The 21,615-nt window shown below is 46.5% G+C and overlaps 1 protein-coding gene across 3 annotated transcripts in view; it reads left to right on the top strand.

The window, feature by feature from the left end:
• The window catches only part of RBM26 (RNA binding motif protein 26), a 421,593-nt gene that overhangs the window by 260,801 nt on the left and 139,177 nt on the right, over positions 1–21,615 (top strand). For all 3 annotated transcript variants that reach the window (XM_063952997.1, XM_063952996.1, XM_063952995.1), the window contains exons 13-16: positions 7,636–7,803; positions 8,616–8,747; positions 9,117–9,188; positions 16,135–16,257. In XM_063952997.1, coding sequence (XP_063809067.1) covers positions 7,636–7,803; positions 8,616–8,747; positions 9,117–9,188; positions 16,135–16,257 — 495 coding nt within the window. The remainder of the gene's footprint in view (positions 1–7,635; positions 7,804–8,615; positions 8,748–9,116; positions 9,189–16,134; positions 16,258–21,615) is intronic.

Genomic DNA, 21,615 nt, shown 5'->3' with positions numbered 1-21,615 from the left:
TTATTGTTGTGAGCCATCTTTTCAGAGGCTCCGCTGTTATCATGCTGTTAACTGGGTTCAGATCACAGGTTGTACAGTGTGATTGGTGTGGCTGGTATGAGTCTTACCCGGGATTTAAAATCCTTCCTTATTGTGTACGCTCGTCCGGGCACAGTATCCTAACTGAGGCTTGGAGGAGGGTCATAGGGGGAGGAGCCAGTGCACACCACCTGATCCTAAAGCTTTTACTTTTGTGCCCAGTCTCCTGCGGAGCCGCTAATCCCCATGGTACTGACGGAGTCCCCAGCATCCACTACGGACTACGAGAAATAGAATTATCGGTAAGTAAATTCTTATTTTCTTTATCCTTTTACAGAAAACAGCCCAAAAGGTAGACACTCCGATTTCACTTTTAGCAAGAGCTACGGCTATTCCTTCGGTACAGTCGGTGACATTGAAAGATCCTACAGATAGGACAATTGAAGCAATGCCTAAATCTGTTTTCTTTACCACGATTCTAGCTGGCGCTTGGGTCCTCAGGGCCGCGGATGACTGACTAGCACAGGTCATATCTGGAATGCAGTCTGACGATCCATCGGAAGCCATTCAATTAGCAGATCAAATTTTGGAGGCTCTTACTTATGTGACTGAGGCCTTAATTGGTTATGCTACGCTACAGTCCCGTATTTCTGCCTTGACCGTGACAGCAAGACGGTCTCTTTGGCTTCGGGTTTGGAATGCCGATTTTGACTCTAAACAGACCATGTCGGCGGTACCCTTTGAAGGTGAGTTCTCTTTGGGTCGGAATCAAAGATTATTCAGCTAGTACAGGAGGGCAGGAGCCCCTTTCTTCCGGCTGTTCCTCCGAAACCGAATACTACAAGGGATTCGTTCCTTTCATGTACAGGTCAGAGGTAGTTCCATTCCTTTCGTGCTGTCTCCACGTATCCACAAAGACAGTTTCAGAGGTAGAAGTAAACCCACCGACAAACCTACTGCATGATGCCGGAGGGAGCAGTGACGGTTGGGACTCGGTTACTACAGTTCAAAGAAGTGTGGCTCCTGTCAAAACCAGATAGGTGGGTGACGGAGGTCATATCCAGAGGATATACGTTAGATCTCGAGGAACCAGTCCCATATCGTGTGTTCTTCACTTCTCTTCCAAACGGTCCCTCCAGCCGTCGAGTTCTTCGTCATGCAACAGCCACTCTTCTACGAAATGAAGTAAAAATTTTCTAGTTCCCGCTCAGCAGAGAGGTCGGGGATTTTACTCGTGGACAAACTGGACGGTTAGTTTCAACAAAAAAAGCTCAAAATGGACGCTCTATTATCGTCGCCATGGAACCAGGGGGATATTTGGCTTCATTAGACATAAGATGCCTATCTGCTTGTTCCTATGTGTACGGGTCATCAATCTCTTAGATTCGCAGTCGGCCTTGACATTTTCAGTTTCAGGCTCTTCCCTTTGACCTAGCCACGGCTCCTTGGGTATTCACAAAGATCATAGACCATGCGGTGGCAGTTTTGCAGTGTCAGGGAGTCAACATTACTCTGTATTTGGATGATCTGTTGATCAGGGCACCGTCAGAGTTGATTCTTCACCAGAACTTGCGTTTCACAATAGAGACTCTACAGTCATTCGGATCAATAATAGATTGTCCAAAGTCATCTTGGCTTCCTTCCCAGAAGATAATGTTTATGGGACTCTTATTCGATACCAACAACAGAAAGTGTTTATTTCTCATTCAGGACATACAGTCCAGAATTTGAACACTGCTGCATTTACAGTTCACAATTTGGCCTTGGGTGAGGGTCACCACAGACGTCAACCTCATAGGTCGGAGTACGGTTTTTCAGACTCATCACTTTCAGGGGCTCGGGGCCAGTCAAAGAGTCAAAGTTGCAGATCAACATCTTTGAGTTGAGGACGATCCGGTAGGCACTACTCCGGATTCAAACCAGAGTACAGGGTCATCCAGTGCGGATTCAGTCCGACACCGTCACGGCGGTTGCTTACATAAACAAGCAAGGAGACACTCGAAGCTGATCCGCCTTGACACGTTCAGATCTCATATGGTCGGAACATTGGGTTCCGGCCAGATCCGCGATTCACATGCCAGGAATCGAGACCTGGAAAGCGGATTTCTTAAGCCGTCACACGGTGCATCCGGGAGAGTAGGAACTTCACCGGGTGGCGTTTCTGACTCTAGTAGCCGGTCGGCGATACCCGATGTAGATCTGATGGCGTCTCGTCTCAACAATAAACTTCCTCTCTATGGGTCACGTACTCAGGACCCTCAAGCAATTCTAATAGATGCACTGACGGCGCTGTGGCACTCTCAACTGGGATATGTGCCAACATTTCCACTGGCTCCAGGTCTGCTTCAACGCATTCAGATTGAAGGTCTTCCAATCATTCTGGTGGCCCCAGATTGGCCAGGCTGACAGTGGTGCGCTCTTCTGCGCACTATGGTCATCAAGGAACCATTCCGACTCCCTCTGCATCCACATCTTATGATTCACGGACCATCTCACTACCCAGGTTGGATTGGCTGGTTTTCATTTAAAAAAAAAAAAAAAAGTTTTATTCTCGTACTGTTGTGTAAATTATGATTCAGACTAACAAGCCGCTGGCTTCTGAATTTGACCACAGAGTGTGATGTATTTACATTGCTTGGTGTAAACAGCGGGGTTTAACACTGGATTTGTTTAGAGTTCCTCGTCTGTTATTCTTCCTTCAGGAGAGTCTCAATAAGGGTCTGAGATTTTTTTTTCATAAATGGGTCAGGTTTCTGCCTTGTCGGTTCTTTTTTCAAAAGAGACTGGATATCATTCCAGAGGTTCGGACGTTCCTTCAGGGGTTTCTGCGGATTTAGCCACCTTTTGTTCCTCCGGTTCTTCCCTGGGACTTTACCTTGGTCCTTATGGCTCTTCAAAAATCACCATTGAGCCTTTGGAATCTGTAGAATTGCGGTATCTAACGTTACTCTGTTGTCTTCCTATTAAAAATTACCTCCGCTAGATGAGTATCTGTTTTGGCAGCTATTTTCTTGCAGACCACCCTTGTTGGTGTTTCATGATAATCGAGTGGTTCTGCGAACAAAACATTCCTTCAGAAGGTTGTGTCAGCGTTTCATCTAAATCAGGACATTGTCCTTCCAGCGTTACTCTTTCTCCTTCCAGGGAGAATTCCCAGTTGACTTTTAGATGTGCTTAGGGCCTTACGGTTTTCTTTATCTTGTGCGGATTCTATCCGTCATACGGATGCTTTGTTGGTTTTTAATTGATGCATCCAAACAAGATTGGCCGACTTCCAAGTACACAGTGGCTCGTTGGGTAACTTCGACCAGCATATCAGTCTTCTGATGTTTCAGTTCCTGAATCAATCCGAGCTCCTTCGCCTCGAGCTGTTGGAGTTTCTTGGGCTGCTCGCAGGGGTGCACCTATTGCGCAGCTGTCAGACAGACAGCGACATGGTCGCCTGTGCATTCGTTTAAATTTTTTTACCGTTTTCATACTTTCGGTTTGTAGACTGCCTTTGTTGGGCGTCACATTTTGCGGACGGCTATGCCGTCTCCCTCCTCTTATTTGCTTGCTTTGGGAAATCCCACAAGTAATGGCGCAGCGTCCCCCAGATGGATGAAAGAGAAATAGGGATTTTTGTTTACTTACCGTAAAATCTCTTTCTCTGATTCCATCTGGGGGACGCTGCGATCCCTCCCAGATGTTTGTCTGGTTTAACCAGTTAATTTTTTTTGGTCTATCTCCTTTGGCTTGGCTAAACGTTAACTGAGGTACTGGCTAGGCAGGAAGGAGATGGGAGGGGTTAGAGGGGGGAGGAGTCAGGTTTTAATAGTTCTGTGCCAAACTCCACAACCACACACCTCTAACCCACAAGTAATGGCGCAGCGTCCCCCAGATGGAATCAGAGAAAGAGATTTTACGGTAAGTAAACAAAAATCCCTATTTTGACCTGTCGACCAATAGTGGTCGACCTAAGTTGTATCGACCCAACGACCCATACCCGTGGCTTCAAATTCCTCACCTGGTAGAGGAAGGAAGTTTCAATATCCATTCGTGGATTCTACTGACAACAGATGCCAGCCTCCGGGGTTGGGGAGCGGTGACCCAAGGGACCCAGTTCCAAGGGTTATGGTCAGTTCAGGAATCTGCTTTACCGATAAACCTCCTGGAACTCAGGGCAATTTACAATGCTTTTCTACAAGCCTCCCATCTCCTGAAGGGTTAGGCGATCCAGGTTCAATCAGACAACGCCACGGCAGTGGCATACATAAACCGACAAGGGAGAACAAGAAGCAGAGTGGTGATGCGAGAGGTATCAAAAATCCTCCTGTGGGCGGAGGCCAACGCAAGGGCTATCTCAGCCATTTTCATTCCAGGAGTGGACAATTGGGAAGCAGGCTTCCTCAGCAGGCACGACTTCCATCCGAGGGAATGGGGTCTACATCCCCAGGTGTTTCTTCAGTTAGTTCACCGGTGGGGCTGTCCGCAGATAGACCTGATGGCCTCTCGTCTCAACAAGAAGCTATGCCATTACTGTTGCAGAGTGAGTGATCTGCAGCCTGTAGCAGTGGGACGCGCTGATGACACCGTGGACGTACCAGTTTGTGTACCTGTTCCCTCCTCTACCGCTGATCCCAAGGGTGTTAAGGAGGTTTAAGCATTCAGGCAATTCTAATTGCCCCAGATTGGCCTCGACGCCGTGGTACTCGGACCTCCTGCCCATGGCCCTGGAGGATCCCTGGTCTCTTCCACTCCAAGACGATCTTCTTCGGCAAGGTCTGTTCGTCTATCCGTACTTACAGCGGCTACGTTTGACGGCTTTGAAGTTGAGAGGGAGATTCTAGTGAGAAAGGGTCTTCCCTCCCAGGTTATTTCCACCATGTTTCGACGTAACCATTTTCCTGGACCATTATCATCTGGAAAAAGTATGTTTCCTGGTGTGAAAGTAGAAAGGTTTCTCCCGTGGAATTTATAATTTTTCGTTTTCTACTTTTCTTACGTTTGGGCTCCATCAAAGTTCAGATATCCGCGCTCTCTATTTTCTTCCAGAAACAACTTGCCATGTTACCAGAAGTACAGACTTTCCTAAAGGGTGTTCTTCATATGCAACCGCCCTTTGTACCTCATATGGCTCCGTGGTACCTCAGTGTGGGTCTGTCCTTTCTCAATTGGATTGGTTTGAACCCTTACATAGGGTGGAGTTGAAATTTCTCACCTGGAAGACTGTAATGTTGACATTGGCATCTGCCAGACGTGTCTCTGAATTAGGGGCCTTATCCTGTAAGAGCCCTTATTTGATTTTTTATGAAGACAGGGCGGAACTTAGGACTCTCAGTTTTTGCCTAAAGCTGTGTCAGCTTTTCATGTGTATCAGCCTATTGTGGTTCCGGTGTTATCGGACTCTTCCATTATTCCTGAGTCCTTGGATGTGGTCAGGGCTCTGAAGGTTTATGTAAAAAGAACGGCCCGTCATCGGAAATCTGATTAGCTGTTTGTCCTTTATGATGCCTCCAAGATTGGTTGGCCAGCTGCTAAGCAATCTATTGCTCGTTGGCTCAGGTTGACCATTCAACAGGCCTATACTTCAGCGGCTCTGCCATTGCCGACGTCTATTCAGGTCCACTCAACGAGATCGGTGGTCTCTTGCTGGGCCGCTGCCCTGGGTGTATCGGCCCTACAGTTGTGCTGAGCTGCTACTTGGTCTGGTTCTCGTTCAAACACGTTTGTTAAATTCTATAGGTTCGATTCCTTGGCCAAGGATGACCTTCAGTTTGATCAGGCCGTTTTACAGGGGTCTCCGCCTCTCCCGCCCATTTGGGAGCTTTGGGACTTCCCCATGGTACTAAAGTACAAGGCCCCAGTATCCACTAGGACGTAAGAGAAAATAGGAATTTTAATACCTACTGGTAATTTCTCACAGTCCGTAGTGGATACTGGGCGCCCACCTCAGTGCTTCGTTCCTGTGTAAGTATTTGGTAAGACCGACGTTGCGGTCCCATTATGATGTTGGGATGGCCTTGCTATCCGGGTTTGGTTGGTGTTGCTATCCTCTGTTCTGGTTAGTGCCCTCATATCGTTCATGGTTGTGTGTTGGCTTGTTGCCTCACCGCTGTTGTATTGTTCTTCTCTCATATTATGTCCGTCTCCTCGGGTACGGGTATCCTAGACTGGGTCTGGTAGGAGGGCCATAGAGGGCAGGAGTCAGCCCACACATACACACACTAAAAGTTTTTTAAAGTGCCAGGCTCCAGTGGACCCTATGTATACCCCATGGTACTAAAGTACAAGACCCTAGTATACACTATGGACTAGGAGAAAAGGAATTACTAGAAGGTATTAAAATTCTTTTTTTTTTTTTTGCCTTTTCAAATTCACAACAGTTGTCTTCAGCAGAACTGATTAGTCAGCACTGAAACTCTTATTATAATTATCCCCTTAGTATTTGTTTTAACAGGGCATGATGCCCTGTCCATTTTGTAAAAGAAGAAATGCAGCTTGCCCCCTTCTGGATCAACACAAATTGAGAGGATGAGTAGGGAAGTGGTTTAGCCGAGGAGGCCCGAGCGCAATGCTTTCTTGCTCACATGACTTGCCTAAAGCAGCACATTCTGTACCTCCTTTGTCTCCTGGGAGTGCCCTACCTGAAACGAGCTCTACGCAGTTTGGTTCCATGGTCACGCTCATTTGCGAATGACTTTAGAGCTGCAGTGTCAGAGCTATTGCTGCTGTAGTTCTGACTGCACTTAAGGCATAACCCAGATCAGGATATCTTGGGAGCCTTCTCTACTAAATCCAACATGCTAAAATGGACAGTAACCTCTATCCTCAGTAAGTTTTGTTTAAATGCCTTCACCACTGCTTAACATGCCTGAAGGCTGCGTGTTTCCCGCTCTAGTGACCAGCATTTTTCTCTCCCTTAGTGTCCATAAGTAAAATAAGCCCCCGTCACTGATCAGCACCCTGCCTTTAATAATCAAGTGAACACTATGATTAAAGACACCACTTTGAAGCCCAGTGTCAGATGGCCATGACTTAAGATGGTTACACATTAGATAATTTTTTGAACGGTTCCCTGATCTCCGACGGATCAGAACGTGAAATCATTCAAATCGTCAGATGTGTATGCACTATTGTGAACTCCTGCGGGTCAGCAGTTGCGTTTTCAGAACTGCTGAACAAGCAGGCCGATCTGAAAATGTGACCGACGACCCCAAGCATTTGGATACGGCGGGGGAATTCTATATTGTGCAGTATGTTCGGGCCGCACAATATATATAGTTCTGCTGCATGTGCCATCAGCTAGGTACACAGGTTGTCTAAATGTCTACCCAGCTTTAGGCTTCAAATAGTAAGCATGGCTCTGTGTATGGGGATGACTTTATTATTAGCTGTCCTAAAGCAGCAAATACTGTAATGCATGGCATTCTTTCACTTTAACATAAGTTTAATCACAGTCTTTGAGCAATTGTGCTTGCACTTTGATCTCCAAAATTCAGTGTACTTTTAAGAGGGTTAAAACTTTAATTATGTTTGTAAAACCAGCCACAAATGTAAATTCAAGTACTGTCTGTATACTTCAAAGAATATTCATGTATGCAAGCTTGTCCATATTATGACTGTTTTTATATACAGGTTGCTTATGAAGGAGATCCAGAAGGTGCTCTGATTCAGTTTGCAACGCATACAGATGCAAAGAAGGCAATCTCAAGCACTGAAGCAGTTCTAAATAATCGCTTTATTAAAATGTATTGGCACAGAGAAGGCCCCTCTCAACAGACTCAAGGCCCCACATCTCCAAAGGTATTTTAGATACAAGCATAGAAGAAGCAAAGAACACCGTAGTAGGTGCAGCATTCCTCATAATATTTGCAGTCTTTAATCCACTTTGTAAATACTTCCAGTGGGTGCAGCTTGCAGGACTATGGTACTTTCAGGGCCTGATTCAAATGTGCTCTCCCGCCTCCCGGCCGTGATCACACCCGCCGGCAGTATTCTAATGTTACTGCCGACGGACACGTTCATTTCAGCTTGCTTACCCCTGAGCGTGTTAGGGGCGATAACGGGGCCTGTTTGAATATCGCCCCTCTATCTCCCGTCACTTTAGAGGGAGATGGGGGGCGCGTTAGGATTTGAATCTGGCCCTAAGTATTTAAAAAAAAAATGTGTATATAGATAGAGAGAGATATAAATAGAGAGAGATAGATATAGAGAGAGATAATTAAAATCTGGAGCAACATCCGTAATGTAGCAGTTAAGAAAAAAAAAGCTGTTTATAACGAGATGTAAATTCCAACCCTTCGGGATGTCTCATTGTACTATATACCATTAGTCTAAAATAGGGTATGTTGCCCAGATAATGCTCCAGGGCGAGTAGTTGCACTCTCCAGATTGTTCCACATATTGAACTATTTCTGCTTTTATATGAAATTCCAGACTTAGAAAAAAAATATCACCATTTCCTGCTTTCTGGCAAATAACTGGAAGTTGTAAATAATTACTTACCTAAATACCTCCCTAGTAATGGTGACTTTTAGAGATTTTGTTGGGTAGACCTAAAAGATACACAGCTGCAAGTCATTTTTGTAAAATATCTGTTTCTCTTGCTTTGTAAGATTGGTCAGCTGAATGTTCAGCCTTCCAATTTGCCGGTCATTAAGCAGTCTGTCAAAGAGCGCCTAGGACCAGTCCCTTCCAGTAATGCTGAGCCAGAAGAGGCCCAAAACGCAAACACAAAAACATTACAGGTTTGTTATAATTATTTATGCTTTTCTTTAGCTTTTCTTATTGGCTGTACCAAATTAGGTTAAAAAGAGTGGATTGGTGTCGAGCTGCCATCAAATGACGACAAACATTTTTAATAGTGCTATTACATTAAAGAAATACAATTAAGTTAAATTATTCACTACAGTCTGTAAATTGTTCCGGTTGTATCGCAGTTCCTGATGATGTATAGTCAGTGCATTTTAGCTGTATTTGCTTTCCTGCACACAGGGGAAGGAACTGAAGTTAGTAAGCTGGGAAGACTATGTGCACTCTTGTCTTATTTTGTAGTACAGACTATACACTCCCATGGTGCACTTGTACAATATAATTGTCTTGCATTTTCATTCTAGACTGTAACAAAAGTACCAATAAAGGAGAGACTGGGTTTTATCATGAAACACACTTCTACAGCTACTGAAAAGGTCAGAAATTTTAGACTGAAATGTTTGTAACATGAAAAAAAAAAATCTCAGCCTTTTGGTGAAGGCAAACTGACTAGTGGGGTTAAGGCTAACCCTCAGGAAACAGGGCGCTAAGGGGTAGAAAAGGCAGACGTTGCATCACACTGCTTCATATCTACGCTCTCATTTGAGGCAGTGTGGTCAGCATTATATAGTAGCGGATTGAGTTTGTTCTTTTGTTCCTTCACTGTTAATTCTCTCTTACACATGTTGGGGTTCAGAACCCTTAATAGGAAGAAACAGTGATATAGGATATGTGTCCTACTGGGCGCCACACTTCAATGTAAAAAATAACTAGATTTCTCTAACGTCCTAGTGGATGCTGGGGACTCCGAAAGGACCATGGGGAATAGCGGCTCCGCAGGAGACTGGGCACAAAGTAAAAGCTTTAGGACTAGCTGGTGTGCACTGGCTCCTCCCCCTATGACCCTCCTCCAAGCCTTAGTTAAGATTTTGTGCCCGAACGAGAAGGGTGCAATCTAGGTGGCTCTCCTGAGCTGCTTAGAGTAAAAGTTTAAATAGTTTTTTTTATTTTCAGTGAGACCTGCTGGCAACAGGCTCACTGCATCGAGGGACTAAGGGGAGAAGAAGCGAACTCACCTGCGTGCAGAGTGGATTGGGCTTCTTAGGCTACTGGACATTAGCTCCAGAGGGACGATCACAGGCCCAGCCATGGATGGGTCCCGGAGCCGCGCCGCCGGCCCCCTTACAGAGCCAGAAGAGTGAAGAGGTCCGGAAAATCGACGGCAGAAGACGTCCTGTCTTCATAAGGTAGCGCACAGCACCGCAGCTGTGCGCCATTGCTCTCAGCACACTTCACACTCCGGTCACTGAGGGTGCAGGGCGCTGGGGGGGGGGGCGCCCTGGGACGCAATGAAAATACCTTAAATGGCTAAAAATACATCACATATAGCTCCTGGGCTATATGGATGTATTTAACCCCTGCCAGTTTTCCACAAAAAAAGCGGGAGAAAGGCCGCCGAAAAAGGGGCAGAGCCTATCTCCTCAGCACACAAGCGCCATTTTTTCCTCACAGCTCCGTTGGAGGAAGGCTCCCTGACTCTCCCCTGCAGTCCTGCACTACAGAAACAGGGTAAAACAAGAGAGGGGGGGCACTAAATTGGCATATTAATATATACAGCAGCTATATTAGGGAAAAACACTTATATAAGGTTATCCCTATATATATATATATATATATATATATATATATATATATATATATATATAGCGCTCTGGTGTGTGCTGGCAAACTCTCCCTCTGTCTCCCCAAAGGGCTAGTGGTGTCCTGTCCTCTGTCAGAGCATTCCCTGTGTGTGTGCTGTGTGTCGGTACGCTGTGTCGACATGTATGAGGAGGAAAATGGTGTGGAGGCGGAGCAATTGCCTGTGTTAGTGATGTCACCCCCTAGGGAGTCGACACCTGACTGGATGGTCTTATGGAAAGAATTACGTGATAGTGTCGGCACTTTACAAAAGACTGACGACATGAGACAGCCGGCAAATCAGTTAATACCTGTACAGGCGTCTCAAACACCGTCAGGGGCTATAAAACGCCCGTTACCTCAGGTCGATACAGACACTGACACGGACACTGACTCCAGTGTCGACGGTGAGGAAACAAACGTATTTTCCAGTAGGGCCACACGTTACATGATCACGGCAATGAAGGAGGTTTTGAACATTTCTGATACTACAAGTACCACAAAAAAGGGTATTATGTGGGGTGTGAAAATACTACCCGTAGTTTTTCCTGAATCAGATGAATTAAATGAGGTGTGTGATGAAGCGTGGGTTTCCCCCGATAAAAAACTGCTAATTTCTAAAAAAATTATTGGCATTATACCCTTTCCCGCCAGAGGTTAGGGCGCGTTGGGAAACACCCCCTAGCGTAGATAAGGCGCTCACACGCTTATCAAAACAAGTGGCGTTACCGTCTCCTGATACGGCCGCCCTCAAGGAACCAGCTGATAGGAAGCTGGAAAATATCCTTAAAAGTATATACACACATACTAGTATTATACTGCGACCAGCAATCGCCTCAGCCTGGATGTGCAGTGCTGGGGTGGCTTGGTCGGATTCCCTGACTGAAAATATTGATACCCTGGACAGGGACAATATATTATTGACTATAGAGCATTTAAAGGATGCATTTCTATATATGCGAGATGCACAGAGGGATATTTGCACTCTGGCATCAAGAGTAAGTGCGATGTCCATTTCTGCCAGAAGAGGATTATGGACGCGACAGTGGTCAGGGGATGCGGATTCCAAACGGCATATGGAAGTATTGCCGTATAAAGGGGGGGAGTTATTTGGGGTCGGTCTATCGGACCTGGTGGCCACGGCAACGGCTGGAAAATCCACCTTTTTACCCCAAGTCACCTCGCAGCAGAAAAAGATACCGTCTTTTCAGGCTCAGTCCTTTCGTCCCCATAAGGGCAAGCGGGCAAAAGGCCACTCATATCTGCCCCGGGGCAGAGGAAGGGGAAAAAGACTGCAGCAAACAGCCTCTTCCCACGAACAGAAGCCCTCCCCCGCTTCTGCCAAGTACTCAGCATGACGCTAGGGCCTTACAAGCGGACTCAGGCACGGTGGGGGCCCGTCTCAAGAATTTCAGAGCGCAGTGGGCTCACTCGCAAGTGGACCCCTGGATCCTGCAGGTAGTATCTCAGGGGTACAAATTGGAATTTGAGACGTCTCCCCCTCGCCGGTTCCTGAAGTCTGCTTTACCAACAACTCCCCCCGACAGGGAGGCGGTATTGGAAGCCATTCACAAGCTGTATTCCCAGCAGGTGATAATCAAAGTACCCCTCCTACAACAGGGAAAGGGGTATTATTCCACGCTGTTTGTGGTACCGAAGCCGGACGGCTCGGTGAGACCCATTTTAAATCTGAAATCCTTGAACACTTACATAAAAAGGTTCAAGTTCAAGATGGAGTCACTCAGAGCAGTGATAGCGAACCTGGAAGAAGGGGACTATATGGTGTCTCTGGACATCAAGGATGCTTACCTCCATGTCCCAATTTGCCCTTCTCACCAAGGGTACCTCAGGTTTGTGGTACAGAACTGTCACTATCAGTTTCAGACGCTGCCGTTTGGATTGTCCACGGCACCCCGGGTCTTTACCAAGGTAATGGCCGAAATGATGATTCTTCTTCGAAGAAAAGGCGTCTTAATTATCCCTTACTTGGACGATCTCCTGATAAGGGCAAGGTCCAGAGAACAGTTAGAGGTCGGAGTAGCACTATCTCAAGTAGTACTACGACAGCACGGATGGATTCTAAATATTCCAAAATCGCAGCTGATTCCGACGACACGTCTGCTGTTCCTAGGGATGATTCTGGACACAGTACAGAAAAAGGTGTTTCTCCCGGAGGAGAAAGCCAAGGAGTTATCCGACCTAGTCAGGAACCTCCTAAGACCAGGCCAAGTGTCAGTACATCAATGCACAAGGGTCCTGGGAAAGATGGTGGCTTCTTACGAAGCGATTCCATTCGGCAGATTCCACGCAAGAACTTTTCAGTGGGATCTGCTGGACAAATGGTCCGGATCGCATCTTCAAATGCATCAGCGGATAACCCTGTCTCCAAGGACAAGGGTGTCTCTCCTGTGGTGGTTACAGAGTGCTCATCTCCTAGAGGGCCGCAGATTCGGCATTCAGGATTGGGTCCTGGTGACCACGGATGCCAGCCTGAGAGGCTGGGGAGCAGTCACACAGGGAAGAAATTTCCAGGGCTTGTGGTCAAGCATGGAAACGTCACTTCACATAAATATCCTGGAACTAAGGGCCATTTACAATGCCCTAAGTCAGGCAAGACCTCTGCTTCAGGGTCAGCCGGTGTTGATCCAGTCGGACAACATCACGGCAGTCGCCCACGTAAACAGACAGGGCGGCACAAGAAGCAGGAGGGCAATGATGGAAGTGGCAAGGATTCTTCGCTGGGCGGAGAATCATGTGATAGCACTGTCAGCAGTGTTCATTCCGGGAGTGGACAACTGGGAAGCAGACTTCCTCAGCAGACACGATCTTCACCCGGGGGAGTGGGGACTTCACCCAGAAGTCTTCCACATGATTGTGAACCGTTGGGAAAAACCAAAGGTGGACATGATGGCGTCCCGCCTCAACAATAAACTGGACAGATATTGCGCCAGGTCAAGGGACCCTCAGGCAATAGCTGTGGACGCTCTGGTAACACCGTGGGTGTACCAGTCAGTGTATGTGTTCCCTCCTCTTCCTCTCATACCAAAAGTACTGAGAATCATAAGAAGGAGAGGAGTAAAGACTATACTCGTGGCTCCGGATTGGCCAAGAAGGACTTGGTACCCGGAAATTCAAGAGATGCTCACGGAAGACCCGTGGCCTCTACCTCTAAGAAAGGACCTGCTCCAGCAGGGACCATGTCTGTTCCAAGACTTACCGCGGCTGCGTTTGACGGCATGGCGGTTGAACGCCGGATCCTGAAGGAAAAAGGCATTCCGGATGAAGTCATCCCTACCCTGATCAAAGCCAGGAAGGATGTAACCATACAACATTATCACCGTATTTGGCGTAAATATGTTGCGTGGTGCGAGGCCAGGAAGGCCCCTACAGAGGAATTTCAACTGGGTCATTTCCTGCAAACAGGACTGTCTATGGGCCTCAAATTGGGGTCCATTAAGGTTCAAATTTCGGCCCTGTCAATATTCTTCCAAAAAGAACTGGCTTCTGTTCCTGAAGTTCAGACGTTTGTCAAGGGAGTACTGCATATACAGCCTCCTTTTGTGCCTCCAGTGGCACCTTGGGATCTCAATGTAGTTTTGGGATTCCTAAAATCACATTGGTTTGAACCACTCACCACTGTGGACTTAAAATATCTCACATGGAAAGTGGTAATGCTGTTAGCCCTGGCTTCAGCCAGGCGTGTCTCAGAATTGGCGGCTTTATCCTATAAAAGCCCTTACCTAATTTTTCATACGGACAGGGCAGAATTGAGGACTCGTCCTCAATTTCTCCCTAAGGTGGTTTCAGCATTTCACTTAAACCAGCCTATTGTGGTGCCTGCGGCTACTAGGGACTTGGAGGATTCCAAGTTGCTGGACGTAGTCAGGGCCCTGAAAATATATGTTTCCAGGACGGCTGGAGTCAGGAAATCTGATTCGCTGTTTATCCTGTATGCACCCAACAAGCTGGGTGCTCCTGCTTCTAAGCAGACGATTGCTCGTTGGATTTGTAGTACAATTCAGCTTGCACATTCTGTGGCAGGCCTGCCACAGCCAAAATCTGTAAAAGCCTATTCCACACGGAAAGTGGGCTCATCTTGGGCGGCTGCCCGAGGGGTCTCGGCTTTACAACTTTGCCGAGCAGCTACTTGGTCAGGGGCAAACACGTTTGCTAAATTCTACAAATTTGATACCCTGGCTGAGGAGGACCTGGAGTTCTCTCATTCGGTGCTGCAGAGTCATCCGCACTTTCCCGCCCGTTTGGGAGCTTTGGTATAATCCCCATGGTCCTTTCGGAGTCCCCAGCATCCACTAGGACGTTAGAGAAAATAAGAATTTACTTACCGATAATTCTATTTCTCATAGTCCGTAGTGGATGCTGGGCGCCCATCCCAAGTGCGGATTGTCTGCATTACTTGTACATAGTTATTGTTACAAAAATCGGGTTATTGTTGTTGTGAGCCCTCTTTTCAGAGGCTCCTTCTGTTATCATGCTGTTAACTGGGTTCAGATCACAAGTTGTACGGTGTGATTGGTGTGGCTGGTATGAGTCTTACCCGGGATTCAAAATCCTTCCTTATTGTGTACGCTCGTCCGGGCACAGTATCCTAACTGAGGCTTGGAGGAGGGTCATAGGGGGAGGAGCCAGTGCACACCAGCTAGTCCTAAAGCTTTTACTTTGTGCCCAGTCTCCTGCGGAGCCGCTATTCCCCATGGTCCTTTCGGAGTCCCCAGCATCCACTACGGACTATGAGAAATAGAATTATCGGTAAGTAAATTCTTATTATAAAGCTTACAGAATTATCATATATACATCCCTTGGTTTCTGTTGGGTCAGTTCTCATACAGTGCAGGTTTCAAATCACGTGAATTGGCACATGGGAAAAAGCAGAATAACATCATGTGCTGCGCAGTTGCATAAACGTTACCAATATATATTTGCTGCAGAACCCTGAATAGTATGCTTATTGTCATTGTGCAGTGAGTAGCTTTCTTTCCAGGAGCAGCATATAAGTGGAGGTGGCAAGCTGGCTGGATGAATCCATTTGAGTCTGTCTCTTAGGCAGACTAGGTGATAGTGAAGGCAACAATATTATTATTTTTTGTCCTTTTTTTTTTTTTTTTATGTGCACAAAAAATATTTAAACGCAACTACCTTGTAACAGATTTCATAATAAACACTGTAAATAACGTTTGGCCAACCGATAATTCTCTACAGTATAAAAATAATTCCACAAGGTCGAGCAGTACAGTATTTCACTATTTACCCAGTAAAACATAAGATTTGTCCTTTATGTATTTTTTATTTATGGTGTATTATCAGCGATGTATAGCATAGGATGACTGAAAGATTGGATGGCTTCGGATTGGAATAAACCTGCAATGTACAAGTTTCATTGCAAGCAGAGCGGAGCATCTGAGAGGCTCTGTCCCAATCTCATGTTTCATGTCCTTAATATATAACACTAGGAGGTACATTTACTAAGGTGGGAGGTTTTTTCTTTATTTTTTAGAACTGATGATGCTATTCACAGCAACCAATCAGATTCTTTCTATTATGTTCTAGAAGCAGCTAGATAAATGTTAAGTAGAATCTGATTGGTTGCAATGGGCAACTTCACCAGTTCTAAATAAAACTCCCACCTTAGTAAATTTACCTCTAGATATTATATCATGTAATGCAATGAGAATGCTTTATTTCCAGGTTATGTCCACTTCTACTGGTCTTACAAAAACAGTTTACAACCCAGAAGCTTTAAAAGCCATTCAAAAATCTGTCGCTTATTCTTCTACTATGGATAACAGTGAAGCACATAAAAGGAAACAGGTGAGTAATGTATCTATTTTTTTTAATACTTTAAAACATAGGTGCACGACTGATAATAAAGCAGATATGTGTGGATAGAGGGAGAATGCTTTCCCAAGTACAGCTTGGCTTCTTACGGTCATCTTTATCAAATAATATTTGAGAGGTATTGGGTAGACTGCATTGTGATGACAGTTGCAATTCAAATCCCATTGTCCATTTAAATGTACAAAAATACTGTGAAAAATCTCCGGCAGATGGCAGCAGTGGCTGCTTGCTGCATGTTTGAAAGATCGTTTCGCCCAGAAAGATTGCCACGAGGTGAGTGTCCCACTTTACAAGTAAAACTACATACTGTATTGATTGAATTTCGACAGAATCGTCCTACAAACAGTAATTGGAATTCCCTAAGTATCAAAATATTGAATTAGAACGAATTGCAATGTTTTGGTGTAAAAGCTACAACACTGGCAAACCGTTGTCCATTAGGATGCACACTGGGTCTAAATGACCAAACCATATTTTTTGGTGGCTACGTAGGGCTCCATTCATCTATTTTACCAGTGTCATCACTGGGATGCCCAGGAAACATGCAATGGGTCATAAAGGATTAAGTTGTGAGGTGGAGGACTCCATGTTTCAGACTTGTTTTCCACAGATGCTTGATCAGATTGAGATCTGGAAGACAAGTCAACATCTTGAGCTCTGTCATATTCCTCAAACCATTCCTGAATAATTTTTGCAGTGTGGTGCAGGGCCCATTATCCTGCTGAAAAAGGCCACTAGCATCAGGGAATACTGTTGTCATGAAGAGGTATACTTGGACTGCAACAATGCTTTGGTAGGTTGTATGTGTCAGAGTAACATACACAGGAATGCAGAATCCAAGGTTTCCTAGCAGAACATTGCCCAGAGCACCAAACTGCCACCACCTGCTTGCCACCTTCTCATAGTGCATCCTGAAGCCTTGTCTTCCCCACGTAAACAACGTCCACAAGATGCAGAAGGAAATCTGATTCATCAGATCAGGCTACCTTCTTCCAATGGTCCAGTTCTGATGCTCACATGCCCATTGTAGGTGCTTTTGGTGTTTCAGTGGTCAGCATGGGCACTCTGACCTGTTTGCAGCTATGCAGCCCCATATGCTGCAAGTTACAATGCACTGTGTGTTCTGACACCTGTCATAGCCAGAATAACTTTTTCAGCAATTTGTGCTACAGTAGCTCTTCTCTGGGATAAGAGCTGACAGGTTAGCTTTCACTCTCCATGTGCATCAATGGGCCTTGGGCGTCCATGACCTTATTGCCGGTTTACTGGTTGTCTTTCTTTGGATCACTTTTGGTAAGCGCTAACTGCTGCATTCTGGGAACACCCCATAAAACCTGTTATTTAGGAGATGCTCTGACACAGTTTTGCATCACAGTTTGGTCCTTGTCAGTCACTCAGATCCTTACGCTTGCCCATTTTTCCTGCTGCCGACACATCAAGTGTATACTTGCTGCCTAATATATCCTACCTTTTGACAGGTACCATTGTAATGAGATAATGCGCCTGATGGTAGGCTAAATGCGCATGTGCAGAATGGGTCCTGTGTACTTACAAGCAATGCCCACTAGGCCCCAGCCTGATTGACGCCTCCTGAGCAATTAGCATGTTAGTTGGATGATTGGCTGTGCAATACTGTACAGCTCTGTATCAGGCCCTATATTATTCACTCTATCTGTAAGTGATTTTAGTGTTAAGGCTGATCCGTGTGTGTACGTAGATAGAGATATATACAGCATATATAGATAGATATAAAAATATATATATATAATACTACCGTTCAAAAATTTGGGGTCACCCAGACAATTTCCTTTTCTCTAACGTCCTAGTGGATGCTGGGGACTCCGAAAGGACCATGGGGAATAGCGGCTCCGCAGGAGACTGGGCACAAAGTAAAAGCTTTAGGACTAGCTGGTGTGCACTGGCTCCTCCCCCTATGACCCTCCTCCAAACCCCAGTTAGATTTTGTGCCCGAACGAGAAGGGTGCAATCTAGGTGGCTCTCCTGAGCTGCTTAGAGTAAAAGTTTAAATAGGTTTTTTATTTTCAGTGAGACCTGCTGGCAACAGGCTCACTGCATCGAGGGACTTAGGGGAGAGAAACGAACTCACCTGCGTGCAGAGTGGATTGGGTTTCTTAGGCTACTGGACATTAGCTCCAGAGGGACGATCACAGGCCCAGCCATGGATGGGTCCCGGAGCCGCGCCGCCGGCCCCCTTACAGATGCTGAAGCAAGAAGAGGTCCATAAATCGGCGGCAGAAGACTTTCCTGTCTTTATAAGGTAGCGCACAGCACTGCAGCTGTGCGCCATTGCTCTCAGCACACTTCACACTCCGGTCACTGAGGGTGCAGGACGCTGGGGGGGGGCGTCCTGGGAAGCAATGAATTTACCTTAGTTGGCGAAAAATACATCACATATAGCTCCTGGGCTATATGGATGTATTTAACCCCTGCCAGTTTTCCAGTAAAAAGCGGGAGAAGAGCCCGCCGTGAAGGGGGCGGGGCCTATCTCCTCAGCACACAGCGCCATTTTTCCCACACAGCTCCGCTGGTAGGAAGGCTCCCAGAATCTCCCCTGCATCCTGCAACTACAGAAACAGGGTAAAAAAGAGAGGGGGGCACTTATTTGGCAAAATAACAGATATAAGCAGCTATAAGGGATAGACACTTATTGTAAGGTTGTCCCTATACATATATAGCGCTCCGGTGTGTGCTGGCAAACTCTCCCTCTGTCTCCCCAAAGGGCTAAGTGGGTCCTGTCCTCTATCAGAGCATTCCCTGTGTGTGTGCTGGGTGTCGGTACGTGTGTGTCGACATGTATGAGGAGGAAAATGATGTGGAGGCGGAGCAGAGTGTCTGTAACAGTGATGTCACCCCCTAGGGGGTCGACACCTGAGTGGATGTACTGTTGAAAATTACGTGACAGTGTCAGCTCTATATAAAAAAACAGTGGTTGACATGAGACAGCCGGCTACTCCGCTTGTGCCTGTCCAGACGTCTCATAGGCCGTCAGGCAGATGGCAGATACAGACGCCGACACGGATACTGACTCCTGTGTCGACGGTGAAGAGACAACCGTGATTTCCAGTAGGGCCACACGTTACATGATTGAGACAATGGAAAATGTTTTATACATTTCTGATAATACGAGTACCACCAAAAAAAGGGGTATTATGTTCGGTGAGGGAAAAACTACCTGTAGTTTTCCTGAATCTGAGAAATAAAATGTGTGATGATGCGTGGGTTTCCCCCCGATAACAATTAATAATTTCTTAAAAAGTATTGGCTGCATACCCTTTCCCGCCAGAGGTTAGGATGCATTGGGAAACACCCCCTAGGGGGGATAAGGCGCTCACACGCTTGTAAGAACAAGGGCTCTACCCTCTCATGAGATGGCCGCCCTTAAGGATCCTGCTGATAAAAAGCAGGAGGGTATCCAAAAAAAGGTATTTACACACATACTGGTGTTATACTGCGACCAGCTATCGCCTCAGCCTGGAGGTGCAGTGCTGGGTTGGCATGGTCGGATTCCCTGACTGGAAATATTGATATCCTAGATAAGGATAGTATATTATTGCCTATAGAGCATTTAAAAGATGCATTTCTATATATGCATGATGCACAGCGGACTAATTGCCGACTGGCATCAAATATAAGTGCGTTGTCCAATTCTACCAGTAAAATGGTCAGGTGATGCGGATTCCAAACGTCATTTGGAAGTATTGCCTTTGAAAGGGGACATTTGGGGTCGGTCTTTTAGACCTGGTGGCCACGGCAACAGCTGGGAAATCCACGTTTGTACCCCAGGTCGCCTCTCAAAATAAGACGCCGTATTATCAGGCGCAGTCCTTTGTTGGCAAGCGGACAAAAGGTTCCTCTTTTCTGCTCGTGACAGAGGGAGAGGAAAAAGGCTGCAGAGATCAGCCAGTTCCCAGGAACAGAAACCCTTTCCAGCCTCTGCCAAGCCCTCAGTATGACGCTAGGGCTTTACAAGCTCAGGCACGGTGGGGGCCCGTTCTCAATGAATTTCAGTGCGCAGTGGGCTCACTCGCAAGTAGACCCCTGGATCCTTCAGGTAATATCTCAGGGGTACATATTGGAATTCGAGACGTCTCCCCCTCGCCGTTTCCAAAAGTCGACTTTACCGACGTCTCCCTCTGACAGGGAGGCAGTTTTGGAAGCCATTCACAAGCTGTATTCCCAGCAGGTGATAATCAAGGTACCCCTCCTGCAACAGGGAACGGGGTATTATTCCACACTATTGTGGTACCGAAGCCAGACGGCTCGGTGAGACCGATTCTAAAATCTTTGAACACTTACATACAGAGGTTCAAATTCAAGATTGAGTCACTCAGAGCAGTGATTGCGAACCTGGAAGAAGGGGACTACATGATGTCTCGGGACATCAAGGAGGCTTACCTTCATGTCAAAATTTACCCTTCTCACCAAGGGTACCTCAGGTTTATGGTACAGAACTGTCACTATCAGTTCAGACGCTGCCGTAGGGATGGTCCACGGCACCCCGGGTCTTTACCAAGGTAATGGCCGAAATGATGATGTTCCTTCGAAGGAAGGGAATTTTAGTTATCCCTTACTTGGACGATTCCCTGATAAGGGTAAGATCCAGGGAACAGTTGGAGGTCGGTGTAGCACTATCTCAGATAGTGTTGCGGCAGCACGATTGGATTCTCAATATTCCAAAATCGCAGCTGGTTCCGTCGACGTGTCTTCTGTTCCTAGGGATGATCCTGGACACAGTCCAGAAAAAGGTGTTTCTCCCGGAGGAGAAAGCCAGGGAGTTATCCGAGCTAGTCAGGAACCTCCTCAAACCGAGCCAAGTCTCAGTGCATCAATGCACAAGGGTTCTGGGTAAAATGGGGGCTTCCTACGAAGCAATCCCATTTGGCAGATTCCACGCAAGAACTTTCCAGTGGGACCTGCTGGACAAATGGTCCGGGTCGCATCATCAGATGCATCAGCGGATAACCCTGTCACCAAGGACAAGGGTGTCCCTCCTGGGGTGGTTGCAGAGTGCTCATCTTCTAGAGGGCCGCAGATTCGGCATTCAGGACTGGGTCCTGGTAACCACGGATGCCAGCCTGCGAGGCTGGGGAGCAGTCACACAGGGAAGGAATATCCAGGACTTATGGTCAAGCCTGGAGACATCACTTCACATAAATATCCTGAAGCTAAGGGACATTTACAATGCTCTAAGCTTAGCAAGACCTTTGCTTCAAGGACAGCCGGTGTTGATCCAGTCGGACAACATCACGGCAGTCACCCACGTAAACAGACAGGGTGGCACAAGAAGCAGAAGGGCAATGACAGAAGCTG

Source organism: Pseudophryne corroboree, chromosome 2 (assembly GCF_028390025.1).
Source record: "Pseudophryne corroboree isolate aPseCor3 chromosome 2, aPseCor3.hap2, whole genome shotgun sequence".
Classification (NCBI taxonomy): domain Eukaryota; kingdom Metazoa; phylum Chordata; class Amphibia; order Anura; family Myobatrachidae; genus Pseudophryne; species Pseudophryne corroboree.
Note: the sequence above shows the minus strand (reverse complement) of the source record. Positions and strands in the feature narration are given on the sequence as shown.